At 40.4% G+C, this 19,740-nt stretch overlaps 1 protein-coding gene across 1 annotated transcript; it reads right to left on the bottom strand.

Annotated features, from left to right (window-relative positions):
• Positions 1–3,350: 3,350 nt before the first annotated feature.
• Positions 3,351–16,297, bottom strand: LOC119882451 (extracellular calcium-sensing receptor-like). Its single transcript, XM_038692495.1, has 15 exons — positions 16,128–16,297; positions 15,540–15,834; positions 15,313–15,399; positions 14,821–15,090; positions 14,227–14,430; positions 13,871–14,137; positions 12,414–12,638; positions 12,190–12,313; positions 11,554–11,747; positions 7,221–7,307; positions 5,921–6,124; positions 5,561–5,836; positions 4,943–5,170; positions 4,656–4,779; positions 3,351–4,264 (listed from the first exon to the last, which is right to left on the bottom strand). The coding sequence occupies exons 1-15, from the start codon at positions 16,292–16,294 to the stop codon at positions 3,351–3,353; spliced, it is 3,666 nt and encodes a 1,221-aa protein (XP_038548423.1). The 5' UTR covers positions 16,295–16,297.
• Positions 16,298–19,740: the final 3,443 nt, after the last annotated feature.

The following is a 19,740-nucleotide window of genomic DNA, read 5'->3' as shown; positions in this document are numbered from 1 at the left end:
TCCGCATCCGCATCCATCAACCTACGGACACCTTTTCATTTCCTCAGTATCTCCAGTTAGAGAAAATTTCACTTATTTTCCTAATGGCTATTTCAGAGGTGTGTCAAGCAAGCCACAGACTCTTTTTAATGTCGTTCAGAATTTTTGGAAAAGTTTTGGATGAATGTTTACAGTATTATGTGTTAATGTAAATGTGTAAATGTTATATCGGCTATTTTCATTAATCCTCTATTTAAGGAAATCTTGAACAGCTTCAAAATAATTTTTACGATACCCAGACTTGTTATAGGAAGAATGGTGTTCTTTTTCATTGCCACTCTGATATTGCACTATGTAGCATTTGAATCATTTGAATCATTTGAAGGACCATGTCACACACCTACAAGACTTTTCAGCAAGCTAGCTATAAAAAAGAAGCTACCTCAGTATTTTATCATGGTAGAGGCTGCAGAGACCAAAGACAACATCAGACATCTAAAGTTAGCTGTGTTGGCTAGCTTGCCACCTAAGTTTTACGCAACATTATGTAACTTTTGTACCATAAAATAACAGCTGGTGTCATGCCAGAGCTGAGTGAGTGGGCACCATATCTGGTCTCAGCAGCCTCTGTGTACATAACGTTAGCTAACGGCAGAGGCAAAGCAACCAAAGAGGACGTTGACAGAGGAAGTTAAGAAATAAAAAAGACAGTGTCCGAGCATGATACTGCCAGATGTTGCCAAGAGCTTTGTGAAATAAAAGGCAGCATGACAGAGGCCTGCTGACATTCTTTCTGTTGGAATTGATGTTGCTGTGTTTTGTGCTTTGTGTGTGGGTTCTCACACAGGCTCCGCCCTCTAGTGGACTCTATGGGTACTACCTCCTCCAATCACACGCACGCACTTGCCCACTGAAATTTTATCGTGCACGTAGCCGACCAATAGGACGTCGCTACCGATACGTGCGTGATGTATAAATAGCAGTGTCCCTACTGCCTCAGCATCCTTTTCTCTTCAGCAACTGGCGAACTGCTCACTGAACTCACCACCTCCATGGATGGAGTCGCCACTTCTAGAAAATTATCTTTGCATGTCCTGCCCGGACGAGTCCAGGCCCCCACACCCCGCCAGCCGACTGGGGAAGGGAGCAACTGGCCACGTGATCATTATGGAGGGAGCGAGGCCTCCTGACACTGCCACAATCCCCCGTCTGGTGTTCAAGACGCCATTGTTTTACATGTGCTGCTTGTATAAAACTATGGTAAGGCTTTTGAGAATGTGGAAACCGTTTTTTGAGTAAAACATGTTAATTACATTCCTCATAGAGCTAAGTTAACTTCTCTCATCAAAGAGCTAACGTTAACTCCTGGGCTGAGGCTAAGGGTTTGCCCTGCGGCCTTGTGTTCACGAAGCCACTGTTCTAACATGTGCTGCTTGTGTACACTGTGGTGATGCTTGTGAATGTTAAACTGCTTATTAGAAACACATTACATTCTTAAAAGTGCTAATTCCCCACCACCAACCCCATCCCATTGAGCTAGCCATGTTGAACGCGCCGCTGCGCTCACCGACGCTAAGCTAACGGTTCGCCCCGCAGCCCAGGCCGCTCTCCCGGTCAGAACTGAGTGAGAGGGTGGGTGAGGCCTGGGCGTCCACTTCGCTAGCCTGTCCGCCAAGTCCGCGCGGCCATAATGGTCCGCTTCCACGACGTGACAGCCGAGAAACAAGCTGTTCTTACTGTGGAAACTTGGCAATGCAGCAGTCTACTGTAACTCTGCATTCCCAGCGCGCCCATGAGGACTCGCACGGGCGCGTTGCTAGCTCACCGGCGGTGAAAGTGTGTTACATAAACAGACACACCGCCCTGCCAACATCTCTTTCACCGAGCAGTCACAGCGCAGCTAGGCTAGTCCGCTATAGCCACAGAGAGACAGCCAAAGTCAGGTCTCTCTCTGTATAGCAGGACGAAAGAGATCGCTCGCTGCTTCGGTTGGTTTTGTTTCCTCCACGAGCGGCTCGTGGCGCCTGTTGCAGCAGGCGAGGCTGTCTACCCTGCCGCTGCTTCCCATGGAAGCTGTGAGCTTGAGGCTGACGTCAACACTGGGTGATGTGTCAACCACAGTCACACCGGCTGTGGTGCGTTCAAGGCCCAGTCGGCCTTTTTGATTGCAGCCCTTGGAAAAAGCCTTATTATTTATTAAAAAAATAATAATTTAAATTGGTGATAGAGGGACAGAGGCTGATGCACACCACCAGACCTCCTCCATCCGTGTCCAGCATGCATTTATTTGTGTTTCATGTGCTGCTTGTGTACACACTGAAAATGCTGTGAATGTTCAACTGATTAAATACAGTACATTCCTAAAGAGCATTCTCCTCCCCACCTACGGCCCACACTGCTCTCCTTGCTAAGCTCTAGAGAGACAGTGGGAGGGCCTGGGTCTTTGCTGTGCTATTCAAACCACTGGGACAGAAGCCCATGTCCCAGGTCGCTCTCCTGGTGGCGTCCGAGCGAGACGTTAGTAGGACCTGGGCTTCCTCCTTGCTAGACGGCTGTCCAGCCCGTGCTACAGGACCCTCTACCGATGAGCCGGCTGCTGAGGCAGTAGGGACACTGCTATTTATACGTCGCGCATTGGTCGGCTACCTGCACGATAAAATTTCAGTGGGCAAGTGCTTGCATGTGATTGGAGGAGGTAGTACCCATAGAGTCCAGTAGACAGCTCTGCCTGTGCTTATAGAACTAGGGTTACCATATCGTAACCTTCATTCTCTCTGGGTGCTTGGTTTCCTCCCACCATCCAAAGACATGCAGACTAAATTGTCCTTGAGTGTGAGTGTGACTGTTTTTTGTCTATGAGTGGCTCTGCGATGGATTGGCGACCTGTCTACGGTGTACCCCGTCCAGGGTGTACCACGCCTTTCCAGCTGGGTTTGGCTCCAGCCCCCTGCGACCCTGTACGCGGGATAAGCGGTTGACGATGGACGGATGGATGGACATCACTTATGATCAAACAAAAATTGGGCAAAAGGAATTTTGGAGACACCAATTAACATACCCTGCATGGTGGGAGAAAGCCAGAGTACCCACGCGGACAGCATGCAAACTCCACACAGAAAGGCTGGGGCAACCAGGGTTTGAACCCACAACCTTCTTGCTATGAGGCAACAGTACTAACCACTGCACCACTGCGCCACCCTATAAGTCTTGCAATCATAACAAATTCACATGTGCAGCTGTCTGTATTTACAACGGCACTGAATTAAATCAAAGGGTAGGGGCGCCAAATCACAGAAAACACCAAATCTTACATAATGTTGCTTTAAAATACAAGCTGAATAAAATTAATTTATATTTACTAGAGTTACTTTTTATGTCTTGGTGGTTCCCCTACCCATGATAGCTTTCTTTGTGTTCCTCTCTGGTCTCAGCAGGATTATGTAACATTTCGGTCCAAACAAGGCTACCAAGAGGCCAAAACTGGAGGCCAAGATGGCAAATACCTCCACTGCGTCTGCATATTTGCCTGGAGAGTTTACATAAGCAGGGACAAAGGCCACCCACACAGCACAGAAGATCAGCATGCTGAAAGTGATGAGTTTGGCCTCATTGAAGTTATCTGGAAGATTCCTTGCCAGAAATGCCAACAAGAAGCTAAGGATAGCCAGGAAGCCAATGTAACCCAGTAACACTGCAAAACCAATTGTGGACCCTACAGCACACTCATAAACTATCTTGTCATTGTGGTATTGAGTGTTTTTATGAGGAGCTGGTGAGGAAGAGACAATCCAGGCAGTGCAGATTGCTGCTTGAACTGATGTAAGACCTAGCACAGTCCCTCTCTGCTGCACAGCACCAAACCACTTCAGAATGGCTCCACCGCCTGGCTTGGATGCCTTGAACACAGCCAGAACCACCATGGTTTTCACAAGAATACATGAGACACAAAGCACAAAGCTGATCCCAAATGCTGCATGTCTCAGCTGGCATGTCCACAGCCTGGGACGTCCAATAAACAGCAGTGAGCAAAGGAAACATAGTTTAAGTGACACCAAGAGCAGGAAACTCAGTTCTGAATTGTTGGCGCGTACCATGGGTGTGTTACGATAATAGGTAAAGATGCACAGGACAGCAGCACAGATAAATGTGCCCAGCAATGAGGCAGTTGTCAAGCAGATACCCAGAGGCTCATGGTAGGAGAGGAACTCTGTTTTCTTAGGAACACAATGGTCACGCTGGGGGCTGGACCAGAAGTTCTCTGGACAACTGATGCACTCCATGGAGTCTGACAAAAAAGGGAAGATTATTATTTTTTTCTTTACAATTGTTACCTTTTTTCACAGCAAGGACAATTTTCTATTTTTTGTGGCCCTTGTTCCTACTAACTTTAACCGTTAGCCTGGGGAGAGTGTAGACAGGCATAACAGACACAAACTTTCTTGCGTATTCCCTCCATACAGCCACGTTAACTAGTTGCTTGTGCAGAACCAAATACATTGTCCCTGCCACATGTGAAAACTGACAGCAGTTGGATGGGCCACTGATGCCTTGAACTGTACTCGTGATTCTGCAGGTTTTTGTGTATTTTACCTGACCATAAAAAAATGGAAGATTCCTAATAAAAATTTATATAGCCATATACGTGATATAACATATAGTTTTATAATAATACCAACCTGTTTCATTGCTGATCTTTCCCTCAGAACAAGGGACACAGTCAAAACAACACACAGGCTTCCCCTTTTTGCCTACCAAGCGGGTACCTGGAAGACAGCTCTCACTGCACACTGACTGGGGTGGCTGTAGGGATTATAAGAGTTATATCACAGTTATTTACATTTATATTTACATTTACTCATTTGGCAGACTCTTTTATTCAAAGCGATGGTTATTCTACACTGATTGATTCTGTCATTGTGTGTTATACAGTACTAAAGTAAAAACAAAAATAAACAGAAGAAACCTGTTTTGAGTCAAAGTTCCAGAAGATTTTGTCTTCATCAAGTGTGAGTTCTTCACCTTTCGAGGTCGACTTCTTAACAACCCCCACACTCTGAACCTTAATTCTTCCATCAGGGAGCCACTGCCAGTTCATGATATCATATATTGGTAAGGCATCACCATTCTCATCAAATGACACTTGATCGCCAAATGGTGTAGTGAAGTTTACCTTTTCCAAGTAATGCATAAGCTACAAAAGGGTACAATACAAATCAACAGTTTGACAAGGAGACTCAAAAAAATATTGTACTCTTGATTGGGCATATCCGTTCAGATGTTCTATAGGAAAGTTTAGCTAGATTGAATCATGCTAGTGTTCAAATGCAGTGCACTTAAAACATGAAAAGTTGTCTAAATCTGATCAACTATGATCTGTTACCATTAATTATCTTTTTCACAGCAAGTGAAGGGAATGTTATTCTGTCTTGTCTTCTACTCAAAGACAACCTGGAGATTTAAACTTGCCTACTAATGCCATCGTTATTAATGTTTTCGTTTCCCACAATCTATTACAGGAAACATCTCAAGATGTAGTAGCTGCTTAAAAACTAAAGAGTTGGAGTGTAAATTGATACCACACCTGCCATGGCTCCAGTGTTTGCAAAGTGGCACAGCTGTGCCCGCTGAAAGGCCCTCTCCCTGGCACACAGCACAGCATGTCATCGAGAGCATACGCCAGAGCGTACACAGCCTTGTAAATATTGTACTCTGGCCTGAGGTTAGAAACATCCAGAAACTCAGACTCCACATTCTCTAGGTCTTCATTTCCAGTGCATAATGCTCCTCCAGCTTCCATCCAGCCTGCTGGAGGCGGGTGAAATCTACACTGAAATGTGAATTCCCAAAACTGCCTAACCTGCAATGTATTTAAATCAAAGTCTTATCAAAAATCACAATATTTCATTATTATAATTGATCTGACTGTAGGTTAAAATCTTACCATGCTATTGTCACTATAGCTGTCATATAGGTGAAGATGTATTCTTAACAGAAAGTCCCTAAGCCCTGGTATTTCTCCTCGGCGGATGGCAATACCCAGTGTGCCACCCAGGTACGGCATGAGGTGAGGTGTCTGGAGCACAGCAGCGGCTGTCCAGGCTTCACTGGCCATCCACTGCAGTCCTGTCACATTCTGACTCACCACCTATTCATTGCATTTTATTGAATTTATATTTTCAGATTAATGCGTAAGAAATATACCTTAGAACCTCAATAAAAAAGCACAGTCCCAGTTAGATGCCTTTTCCTTAAACTGTCCTTGTGTGGCTATTTTGAAAAATAGACACAGGCATTATGAGCTAGTTCTAAGCTGCTTTGATCACACATACAAATATAAATGTTTAAACTTTTGTCAATATGGACATGCTATATATTGTAAAATCGATTAGATTCTCCACTACTCAATCGTTCAATTAATTTTATGGTAACAATCGAAATATTTTTCATTCATTCAAGAGAGACAAAAAAAAGTGGTGAGTCACTATCTTTGAAGCAGTACTGGGCTTTCTTTCTCTCTTTCTCTCTCTCTCTCTCTCTCTCTCTCTCTGCATGGGGTTGGCTTAGATGCACAGTATCTCAGAGCTAAATCAAATTAATGATTTGTAATTGATAAGTTATACAAAGTAATATTCATACTGGTTAACATTAATATTGGCCCATTTTGAGTGCACTAAACTAGATAGATAGATAGATAGATAGATAGATAGATACCTCTCCCATTAGTTGAATCATGTGGATCTGATGTGCAAACACAATGACCACACGAGCTGTGGATTTCTTCATCACTTCCACAATCCTTTTTAGTTCAGCTGGGTTGTCACCCCAGGGTAAAATCTCTGAGTAGGCTAGGCAACCTCCACCAGATTGAGCCAAGTCCGATTGGAAGGATCGGGCAACATGGAGTCCATAATCATCATCACTAACCAGCAGACCTGCCCAGGTCCAGCCAAAGCGTTTCAGAATCTGAATCATAGCACGCACCTAATTGAATACAGAGTGGAGGGTTTAGTGTACAAGTTTAAATAATCTTTCGGTGGAAACATATCTTTTCATGTATCACAACAAAATCACAGTTTCCTGTCTTCTAAATCCATGTGGTTTCATCACTGATGCACAAAGCAAATACAGAACTTTTCAGAACAATATAAAAAATGTGCTTGATTGGGGGAACGTTATTTTAAGATAATTACACTCCTTGTTAAACATATTTAGCATTTGTTATTCCAAGAACAGCGTTTCACCTGGAAAGCATCACTTGGTATTGTTCTAAAGAAGGATGGAAACCTCTGGCGATCAGTCAGGCAGGAACAGGTTGCAAAATAACTCACCTATAAAGAAACATACAGTACACAGTACAGTCTTGCTTCTCATTAAACATTCAAATTATTTCACCTACTTAACAATTCATCATTTTAAAATCTAAAATAAAAAGAATACTGCTTACCAAATAATGTCTTGCTGGAGAAAGTGGAGCTGAGATTTAATGTATATGTCCTGTTCTATCATTTTAAAATTTGAAATTCATCAAATACAGCACATCAAAAGCACAGCTAAGACTGGAGGAAGGAAACTTACAATGGGCAATTTGAATAAACCGATCACATCAGAGGTGGCAATAGAAAATGTCGAGAAGGAATCGCCCACAATCCCCAGGACGGGTGGGGTCCCCAAACAGTTCTCTTGAAGAAGAAATGTCTCCTCTCGACCACTGGCCAATGTCAGTGCAGCACTGAATCCAATTACAAGTGTGCCACAGTTGTCATAAAGACTGTATCCCAGAGTCACATTAGGTAGCAGATTGGAATTTTTGTTAATCTCATCAATAGCAAAGGCCATAGTCATAGCATGCCTGAACCCTGGAGGGTCAAAGCTAGCACAAAAATGTCACAATTAACCACTAAGAAGTACTATATTCTATTTACTAATCGGCACAGATTTATGCTGTCTGATGTAATGCTTACCCTTGGCAGATTAGCTGATTTGGCTCTGAGGTGAATGTGAGCTCAGGGAAGACAGAGGTGTAATGGATTTCAAACATCCCACCCAGAATCACATCACCAGGCTTGTGCATCCCATTAAGAAAAAACTGTCTCCTTAATTTACAAGATGAGAAATGAGAGGTAGACTCTGACAAGAAAAATGAAGGAAACAAAATCAAGATCCGGTAGACATACAAACACAGAAATGCTCCCATAACTGCCCTCCTACCTACACCCCTGTTTCTTATCTTCGTGCATAGTTATTTAATTTATATGCAGGGTGAAATATAATCTCCAGTAGTGGTTATCGTCATAGTTTTACACCACCCATCAGGGAATGGGCAGTTGTGTAGGGGCAGGGCATACACATAACAAATAAGCTCTACAGACACAAAATGTCATGATGACATCTTTTATGTGCTGTATTTTGTGTTCATCACTTCAATGTTTAATTATTTTACCATTGTGAACTCGGCACTCATCTTCAGTTGATTTTCCTCAAACACATGAGATATGGGAATTATGTTGAATGGAATGATTAATCGTCCTTTTTTCTCAAATACACATCAAGGGGAAAACTATAAATGTACAGTGGAGTGGATTAAAGATAAACAAGATCAAAGCAATACAGCAAAACCTACAGAACAATTCTATTTACTATGACAACATTTTGTAAAATTTAAGCAATTCTTTGAAATTGTGACAATATCATGTTTCTTTTAACTGTATGTTTTGATGTGTATGCAGTGTTGAGTGGGGAATTTTTTACTAACCATAATAAACTCCTTTGGAGAGTGGATTCTAAAAATCTGTTAAATTAAAAATGCTGTAATATGGATTACAGTAACCCTGCCAGTTAACAGTACAGGGCTACTGTATAATAAATACTGTATATAAATCAATAGTGCAACATGCTAGCCTATTTGCTGATTCCCTTAGCTGGGTGTGCCGTCCCAGCTAAAATTAAGCATTTTAAAGCCATCGTGTATCAAAAACTTTATCACATTGGCCCAGTCCATTAAAAATCTGAACATGGTTACCCTGATCCCTGCAAATGGCACAACCTTTGGATTATGGTTCTCCCACACTGTTTGGGAGGAAATATATTGTGGGCTATGGGATTCTTTTGGGAGTTACCTCTATGTGGGAAGCTACAGTTGTGACATGAGAAAAAGTTTCATCATATGTCTACCCATAAAACACAGTTCATCAAGTAATCGCTCCACCCATTCCTTGCACCATGGCTTCACTACTATGATGGCAAGCGGCCATAGTGGGAACTTTAAAGGTCCCAGATATAGTATGTGCCAAAGTAGTTGGCCACCCATCAGCAAGGACTCCAGGGGCATAAGCTGTTCCGCAGGGAGTCTTCAGAGGGATCACTGTCCTGAGCCTCCTTGTGGTAGCTTGCTCCCCCTGCCAGAAGGAGAACAGGTTAATACTTTCTGCCAAGTCCCTTTCAGTTCTGTGTTATGACCCGCTATGTTTATCTAGTTCACATTTGTGGAGTAGTACAAGTTTCCCAATTTCGTTTACCACTCTTTGTGCCCTATGGGTTCAGTTAAGAGGGACGAGGGAATGTGTCAAACTCTTAGTGGCCAGCAGACAAAGTTCACTTCGGGCAGGCCAGGTTTTTCATCAAAGCTTGCACATTTGGACAGGTCTTAATGACATAGGAATAGCAACCAGCGGCATAGAGCCCCTTTTGCGCCAGCATCTTTCCCATTGGGTAGTGGAGGCTATTGTACTGGCTTATAAAAGCTATGGGCTCTCCAGGAGGCCTGCAAACACATTCTGCCAGGGGTATGATTACTTCATGGGCCCTCTTTAGGAGCATTTATTTAAATCCAAAAACAATTCTTTTGTTTTACAGCTTGGACAATTTGGTCAGTCTTCAGTGTGGGTATAGACATATATAAGCCTGTAGAGATTGTATCTGCCCTCTTGAGTTGATTCATTATAGGCTTGGGAACATACAATTTGGGATTGGGCCATATCTCCCATAGTGGGATACTGAACGAGGCTTAAAATAGAACATTTGGTTATTGTGCTTAAGAATACCACGTATTTGAGCTATTATAAAAAGAGATCTGATTGTAGTGTAATGTTATTATCAGTGTGAATGTTTCTCTCTGTCAGTTACCAAATTAGTTAATTGGAATAATGAAAATATGCTGGTTGTCCATTTCACTTGATGACTATTAAGTAAACCAATGGGTAATCATTTATTATTGATCTTCACACTGCTTGACTAACTTTAAGCAGTGGTGCACCTACTGTGGTCCAACTAAAATAGTCCTGTTTACTCATTGTTGGCTTTTAAAAGTAGTACATAGAAAGAAAATAGAAAAGCAATTTCGAGAGACAGACCCTGTCAGCTAAATGGACTGTTGCAATGTGAGCTTCTGGTAAGGTTTCTACTCTGACTGTAGAATAGGCTACTGTAGCGTCTTCATATGTATGATTGGATGTTCATTATACTGTATCACTATACAGAAATTGCATTAATAATTTTCCTCAATGGATTTGGAGTGTGCTGTCAAAATCTCATTAACTGTCAATTAAATAGATTTTTTGTTCATTTCCCCAGGAGTATGCTGAAGTAAATGATGAATCAAAAGGTAAGTGAGTTACTGGTCAGACAGTTGAACACAGTTGAAATTTTACAAGTAAACAATAAAAGAGAAATCAGGCAATAAAATGATGTAAGATTCAGTTCTTTATTAACAGCTTCATTCTGTTTCATCTCAGCCTGGTTTATTTTCTTTCATGTAAAGTTTTAACGTCGAAAAGAAAGTTACTTATAATGTGGGTCCGTTAAGAGCAGATCATTCTTAAATTAACCTAAAATACATACAGTATCATAAGTGCTGCCTTATGTCTTGGGTGTGGCTCGACCCATGATAGCTTTCTTTGTGTTCCTGTCTGGTCGAAGCAGGATTATGTAACATTTGGGTCCAAACAGTGCCACCAAGAGGCCGAAACTGGAGGCCAGGATGGCAAATACCTCCACTGCATCTGCATATTTGCCTGGAGAGTTGACATAAGCAGGGACAAAGGCCACCCACACAGCACAGAAGATCAGCATGCTGAAAGTGATGAGCTTGGCCTCATTGAAGTTGTCTGGAAGATTCCTTGCCAGAAATGCCAACAAGAAGCTAAGGATAGCCAGGAAGCCAATGTAACCCAGTAACACTGCAAAACCAACTGTGGAACCTACAACACACTCATAAACTATCTTGTCATTGTAGTATTGAGTGTTTTTATGAGGAACTGGTGAGGAAGAGACAAGCCAGGCAGTGCAAATTGCTCCTTGAATAGAAGTAAGAACCATAACTGTCCCTCTCTGCTGCACAGCACCAAACCACTTCAGACTTGCTCCACCTCCTGGCTTGGAGGCCTTGAACACAGCCAGAACCACCATGGTTTTCACAAGAATACATGAGACACAAAGCACAAAGCTGATCCCAAATGCTGCATGTCTCAGCTGGCATGTCCACAGCCTGGGACGTCCAATAAACAGCAGTGAGCACAGGAAACATAGTTTAAGTGACACCAAGAGCAGGAAACTCAGTTCTGAATTGTTGGCGCGTACCATGGGTGTGCTGCGATAATAGGTGAAGATGACCAGGACAACAGCACAGATAAATGTGCCCAGCAATGAGGTGGCTGTCAAGCAGATGCCTAGAGGCTCTTGGTAGGAGAGGAACTCTGTTTTCTTCGGAACACAGTGGTCGCGCTGGACATTTGACCAAAAGTCCTCTGGACAAGTAGTGCACTCCATGGAGTCTGACAAAAAGAGAAAAACTATTAAGATACAGATCTATATTATATACATAAAGGAAACCTAGGGTGCTTTATAAGATACACTGACAAGACTGAAATGTACCTCAAATTTGTTACAAGGGATTGATATTTTCCAACACTCAACAGTCCTTGTCATTGTTAGTTCCTACTATTATCTTGGGGGAGGGAGTAAACAGCCATATGTCACCTCTAACGCACATGGACTCCTGCCAACTGCTTCTTTTCCACCAAACAGTAAGGGGCTTAACCAGCTACAAACCAGTAGGAGTCGCTATTTTAGCAACAAAACCATTATGCCTCTCACCTGCAAACACTACTGATTATATATGTTAGGGCACTAGCAAAAAAAACTGTTTTTTTTGTTTGTTTTTCTTCAAATTAATAGCAAATTGATAAATTACATTGTTTTATAGATGATACCAACCTGTTTCATTGCTGATCTTTCCCTCAGAACAAGAGATGCAGTCAAAACAGCAAACAGGTTGCCCCTTCTTTCTGGCCATGCGAGTACCTGGTGGGCAGCTCTCACTGCACACTGACTGTGGTGGCTTTAGGGATTGTAAGAGATATCATTGTTCTACAACATTTCTTGCTGTTATGTAAGTCATCATTGGGCAAAAGTCAATAAAATTATTAAGCAGAAGTAACCTGTTTGGATTCAAAGTTCCAAAAAATTTTATCCTCCTCAAGTTTGAGTTCTTCACCTTTGGCTGACTCTTTAACATCGCCTACATTCTGAATCTTTGTTCTTCCATCAGGCAGCCACAGCCAGTTCATGATGTCATAGATTGGTAAGGCATCACCATTCATATCAAATGATACCTCATCCCCAAATGTTGTGGTGAAATTGACTGCATCCAAATAATACACCAGCTTCAGAGGGGTAAGAGAAATTCACTTCAGTTTCATTTATATATGCCAAATCATAACATCTCAGGGCACTTTTCACATAGAGCAGTTCTAGACTGTACTCTTTATAATATAATTTTTCAGAGACCCAACAATTCCCGCTATGAATAGGCATTTGGTAAGAGTGGCAAGAAAAAACTTCCTTTTAACAGGAAGGAACCTCAGGCAGTACCAGACCCTGGGTGGGCGGCCATTTGCCTATACCGGTAGGGTTACGAGAGAGAGAGAACAGGAGGAAAGAGAACATACAGTATCACAATGCAAGTTCACATGGAGATTTAAAATAATAGTTAAATTACATAGTTACTCCACAGCTTAAGACACTGCACTGGCTACTTGTATTTTTATAAAATTTGTATTTTTAAAATAATTTCAAAGTTATTTTACTTGTCTTAAATGACCAACATCAGAGATCTTCATTCATGTAATGTTCAAGCCAGATCACTAAGGTCATCCACCGCTTTTCTTTTAAATCTTCCTTATGTGTCCCATAAAAATACTTTTTTTATGCCGCTAAACGGTGGCAACACTTTCTCACTTCAAACTTGTCATTTATAGACGCATGGTCAAAACCTGTCGGCATCAGTTTGTAATGTACTGGGGATCCCCACAGCGTGATAATTCAACGCAGTTTGGTTTTTAAATTGCTTAAAATCTTTTCCACCCAGGCGTTAAAGGCGATGCCAAGGAGTCTTGGCAAGGGTCCATATGTGACAAGTCGGGAGTGAGACTGTGTTGGTGGAACACATTGCCTCTGGATATTAAAATGAAATGAAATACCTAAATCTGTCCTTTAGTTTGGAACAATGTTATGACGTTGTTTTAAGGTTTTAATTGTTGTTTTTTACATTATTTTCAACATTTTATTGTTTCATTGTTGTAATTTTCAGTCTTGCAAAACTAGATCTATTTTTGTCTATTTTTGGTTTTATTTTTGATGTTTTATCTTGCTACGTGAAGCACTTTGGGCTGCATGTTTGTGTGAAAGGTGCTATATAAATAAATGGGGTGTTAGGTTTCTCCTTAAATAAAGAACACAGAATAAATTAACATTAAAATCTTTCTTTTTAGGATGCCTGTTTATTGATGTCATACTAAGACAGTGTCTTTATTCAAAAAGTCCCTCTGATGAACTACATTCAGTTAGCTGTATTTGAAACCTCACAGGTGCAAATGAGTGTAAACTGATACTACACCTGCCATGGCTCCAAACTGGCACAGCTGTGCCCGCTGAAAGGCCCTCTCCCTGGCACACAGCGCAGCATGTCATCAAGGGCATACGCCAGAGCATACACAGCCTTGTACACATTGTACTCTGGCCTTAGGTTTGAAACATCAAACAACTCACTCTCCACATCATGCAGATCCTCCTGTCCAGTACATAGTGCCCCCCCAGCCTCCACCCAACCTGCTGGAGGTGGTGGAAATTTACACTCAAATATGTCTTCCCAAAACTGTTTTACCTGAAATGTGATAAAAAATTCAGTGTTAACAGAAATAATTAATATATTATTGCTGCAATTTCAGGTCATATTTAAGATTCAGCTCTCACTATACTATTTCCATAGATGATATGGTGTTGGTTAGGGTGTATTCCTAACAGGAAGTCCTTAAACCCCGCTATTTCTCCTCGGCGGATGGCAATGCCCAGCGTGCCACCCAGGTATGGCATGAAGCTGGGCGTCTGGAGGACATCAACTGATGCCCAAGCTTCACTGGCCATCCACTGAAGACCTGTCACATTTTGCCTCACCACCTGCATATGCATTATAAACAAATATTTTTTTCAGACAACTAAGGCACAAATAAATGGGATCAATGTAATGTCACATTTTTATAATAAAAAATAAAAAACGATAGGTTGGAACTTGACCAAGAGTCCATATGTGACTTGGTCAAGCGTCACATATAAAAGCTTGCAATCTAATTTAAAAGGTTTTGCAAGATTGAAACTAAGTTTTGAAGGCTTGCATAATGTTACAGTTTCAAATTTGTCACTGTTCTCCTTGTGTATTAGTTTGTTTTCCAGGTTTGAAACCTTGTTAATGTGAAAACTGGTGTGCATATGTTTAGAAAAAAGTTTTGAAACGTTGAAATCTAAACTTTAAAAAAACAAAACATATGTTTATAAATCTTTGAACCCAACCTCCTCCATTAGTCGATAAAGGTGTATTTCATGTGCAAAGACCATGACCACGCGAGCTGTTGATTTCTTCATCACATCCACAATCCTCCTCAGTTCAGCTGTGTCACTGCCCCAGGGCAAAACCTCTGAGTAGGCCAGACAACCTCCACCAGAACGAAACAGGTCAGATTGGAAGGATCGGGCAACATGTAACCCATAGTCATCATCACTAACCAGAAGGCCTACCCAAGTCCAGCCAAAGCGTTTTAGAATCTGAATCATAGCACGCACCTAATTTGGACAAAGAATGTGTTTTTGAGTAATTGTAAGATTCATATTTGAATGATTTAAGCATTAGTCATCTCATTCTATGTATTTTCATTAATGCTGCTCAAAATACATATTCCCTGATGCCCCAAACATCCTTTGTTTCATTGAGGAGACTTATTTTTTAAGTTTACTATAGTTCCTGTAAAACCTTTTTTGCGGTTTTTATTTTGTTAATAGTTTCACCTGGAAAGCATCACTTGGGATTGTTCTAAAGAAGGATGGAAACCGTTTCCGATCACTCAGGCAGGAACATGTGGCAAAATGACTCACCTGAAAATAGACATACAGTTTGCACTGTGTAGAGTAGCCTATCACACAACTCATCCATTTCAAATAGTTAACCCAATTCAATAATTGATAAATATTTAATATGAAATTAATTGATAAACACAGAGGAAATGTAAGCTCACCATGGGCAGTCTGAACAAACCTAGCACATTGGAGGTGGCAATAGAAAATGTTGAGTAGGAATCACCCACAATCCCCATAACTGGAGGGGTCCCCATACAGTTCTCCTGCAGCAGAAACTGCTCATCCTGACCACTGGACAACACCAAAGCAGCACGGAATCCAATAACAAGTGCACCGCAGTTATCATAGAGACTGTATCCCAGAGTCACATTAGGTAGCAAGTTGGGGTTCTTGTTGATCTCATCAACAGCAAAGACCATTGTCATGGCATGCCTGAACCCTTGAGTGTCAAAGCTAACACACAAAATGTCTCTATTAACCACTACAAATGTTGTCAGAACAGTATAAAGTATAGTATATAACTATCTTATCCACATTACTACTTTATCAAAACATCTGGTATAGATAATTAATTTAAACTTAGAAGTAAAAATAGCTTGATATCTGATCAAGATCCATTTTAAAATACATGACACAAATCTCAACACAGATCTTTTATGTTACTTTCTTAATATTTTGAATACTCTGAACAGACAAGATTATTCTTAAAAGATGTATGCTGTTTGCTGTATGTATGTGAGACATACCCTTTGCAGGTGGGCTGATTTGGCTCTGAAGTGAAGGTCCACTCAGGGAAGACTGAGGTGTAGTGGACCTCAAACAGCCCACCGAGAATCACATCCCCAGCCTTATGTAACCCATTGAGATGAAACCGTCTCCGTAATTTACAAGATGAGGAAAGAGAGGAAGACATGGGGTAGAAAAAAGAACAAGAGAACAAAAGCAAGACCAAGTAGACACAAAAGTATATGTCAAAAAATGTCCCCATAACTGCCCTTGTCCCTTAACCCTGTTTGTAATCTTGATGCATGGTTAGCTCTTTTATATGCAGTACTATGTCATCCTCTCTGTGTCCTTTTCGTCATTGTCTTTCACACCACCCATCAGGGCATGGCCAGTAGTGTGGGCAGGAAAAAATACACCGATTTCTGTACAGATGCGTCAGGATTAAACAATAACATATATTAAATAATAGTTTAATTGGTATGCAATATCAACAAATATTTCAGATATAAACAATAAACCATATTACGTGTATTTTGTAAACTACTATAATCATTAGGTCCTGTTTTTTTTTTTATGTGAAAATCAAAGCCCATTCCTAGCCCTTAAATGTCAATAAGATAAAGAATCTTGAAGTTCATGGAATTAACTTTATTTATACTTAAATAATTATTTTACTAAATACTTGAATATATTTAAATAGTAAAATAAAAACATAAAAAATAAGAAAGACAATTACGACAAAAAAGACAAAAAAAATTTAATCCAGTTTTGGAACATTTAAATAAATGTGTCAAATTCTGTTAAAAGTACTCAAGTTCAGTATATGTATGTATATGTGCATTTTTTGAGCAGGTATATTGGGATGCATTTGTGTCTCATCAAAAATACTTGAATATGAGATGGTTGGTTTATTTTTAAAAGAATGGTTTATGGATGAACAGCTGTGTTGAGCCCACCATAAAGACAGAGGAGACCAAAGAATGCAAGCAATCAAGCAGTATATTATCCCACTGATCCCCACATGGTGTGGAGTGGAATCAGAATCAGAATCAGAATCAGTTTTATTGCCAGGTATGTGTACACATACGAGGAATTTGACTCAGGATTGTACATTGCTCACGATGTGCTTACTTATACAATAATAAAATAATAATATAATAATAATAAAATAAAATTAGACACAAACTACAGAGTAGACAACACTAATATACACACTATGAACAAAACATTATAGACATATTGACAAATAGTGCAGTAATCAGAGTGCAAAGGATGCAAGAGTAAACTATTCTCATTATATACATGTTGAAGGTGGATATGATATCCAGGTACACATACACGCAAATGTAAATTCTCCGTATTTGTATAGCGCCTTTCTAGTCTTTTCAACCACTCAAAGCGCTTTTACACCACACGATAAGAGAAAAACCTAAGTGCTCAAACAGAAACCATTCACTGGCGGAACAGCCACCAGGGGTGGTTCAGGGTTCAGCATCTCGCCCAAGGACACTTCGACATGTAACCAGGGGGAGCCAGGGATTGAACCACCTACCTTCCGATTAACAGCCAACACACTCTACCTCCTGAGCCACTGCATTCATGCATAAATGTACACAGTGTGATGGAGCATAGTGCAGAGGATGCTGGAAAAAATAAATAAGACCTATGACCTTGTGACCTGAGGTAGGCGTATTGGTATACAGTATATACAATATGACATAGTATGAACATAGTATGAACAGCACTGAAATAGAGAATGGTGAATAAATAAATAATAAGTGGAAACCAGTAAACAGGTGCTGATTAGAGACAGAGTTAATGGGTTATTGCACAGGAATTGTTCCTGACACTGTGAGTCAGAAATCAGCTGTTCATCAAAGTGATGGCTGAATGTGCTTGAGAGTGGTCAAATCAATGGATCCTCTGTTCTCATTAAACTAGAGCTACATGTACAATGTGTTGCCTTCATTGTCCATTCTTCTTTTTCATATATACTTTGGTAAGTTTTATTTTTGTTATTTTTTATGTATTTAAAACTGTTATGATTAATGTTTAAGGCTGGGTACCAGACTGCGATACTTTTATGGCACCGACCAAATTGCTTCGATAATATCGAGTATCGAAAAAAGTCCCTTGCACAGCCTTGTCACTGGGTTCCAAATTCCAATACCTAAAGATTAAGTCTCATCACTATCAGTGAGCCAATAAGCATACAACATTCTTCTACCAAGATCTAAACATGCTGGTGAGTATGAAAATGTTATTTTTGACAGTTATATATTTTCGATTTATTTAGTCCAGTACTGTGCAAATATTTCATCAGTTTCTTAATTTTACTCAAGTTATCCAGATTGAGATAAGTGTGCAAAGTAACTTTGAAGTGAGTAATTGTACCATGATTAATTGCATAATGTGTAATGTAATTTTTTTTTAATTATAAAATTGGTATAGAAAAAAGTATTGGAACTGGTAGTAGAGTAAGCCTTTAAATCAGCACTGTATTTGTATCTTCCTTCAACGGTTGTTTTGTAGGTATTTTTTGTAGGTGGCACGTTGCTTTCAGAATTAGGTGTTCCTATAATCTAGGATTAGGCTTTCCTATAATCATTATAAACTGCATGGCTTTGTCATGGCCTTGTTTAACATCCATCAGACTCATCAGTGCTGTTTTAACATGTCAGGCTAAATACTCAATGCTTCTCCTATTGCTCAGACTAACAAATATAATTTGTCAGAAGATGGTTTGTTTAGAACTGCAAGTGTATAACAGGCATTCTCAACTGTTAAACTCATATTTGCAGTTAAACCAGACTATGGAGCAGCTGAACTGACTTTTATAACAGTGTTGTTACATGTTTTACTCTATCGTTTCTCTATATATTATTTTTAAATATATCACAGTGGAACAAAACATCTTGTGATTTATTTAAGAAAAGATTAAACCACACAAACAACACATTTAAGGTATGAATGTTTTAGGCTCAACTGTAATATGAGCTAAAACCAAGGAAGAAAGGTGTATGGGTAAGATAAAATTGGGAACCAAATTAGTTTTACAATGACAATGATAAGAGAAGAAAAGAAAACAGATAGAGTAGTAAAAGATAAAGTAGATTATTTATTATATAAATACAGCTCATAGGAAAAGGCATAAGGACATCCTCTCTCTGAATACTAAGCTGACGTACAGCAGAAGGAGGGAAGCTTTTGTATGAAAATCTATATAAACCAGAGAAGATACAAATACAGTGTACCAACTTGAGGGATGGAGATCTCAGCTCTCTTTATTGGCCAGATCCTGTCTCTGAGTTTGTGTGAGCTAAACACAGTTCTTGCCTTGGATCGTTCTGGATATGGTCTGAAACAAAGGTCTGGTCTTACAGAGAAGAGGACTTGTCCTGGAGTCAGCACTAAGGACTCATCTGTAAAATGTAAACTCCAGGGTACTGGTCGTCTACCTGCATTCTCAATGGATGGTGACTACGTTGTTGGAGGAGTTTTCTCCATACACTACTACATGCACACAGTCAAGCATAATTACACGACCATGCCTGAACCACTAAGGTGCACAGGGAGGTTAGTAAGGGAGAGATGCCGGGCATAAGAGGATGTTAGACTGTGTGGGGATAGAAA

Source organism: Micropterus salmoides, unplaced genomic scaffold (genome assembly GCF_014851395.1).
Source record: "Micropterus salmoides isolate LMB-PRFRI ecotype aquatic unplaced genomic scaffold, ASM1485139v1 Ms_hic_scaffold_3, whole genome shotgun sequence".
NCBI classification, from domain to species: domain Eukaryota; kingdom Metazoa; phylum Chordata; class Actinopteri; order Centrarchiformes; family Centrarchidae; genus Micropterus; species Micropterus salmoides.
This window is presented reverse-complemented; position numbering and strand designations above follow the sequence as displayed.

Bases quoted from the DNA above. Each gene is read 5' to 3' on its own strand.
- LOC119882451 (XM_038692495.1), bottom strand. From the start codon at position 16,294: ATGTCTTCCTCTCTTTCCTCATCTTGTAAATTACGGAGACGGTTTCAT. The intron at 12,639-13,870 runs GTGTAGTATCAG...ACCCCTCTGAAG, and splicing joins CCAGTTTGGAGCCATGGCAG to CTGGTGTATTATTTGGATGC. The intron at 6,125-7,220 runs GTGAAACGCTGT...TGCAATGAATAG, and splicing joins TACCAAGTGATGCTTTCCAG to GTGGTGAGTCAGAATGTGAC.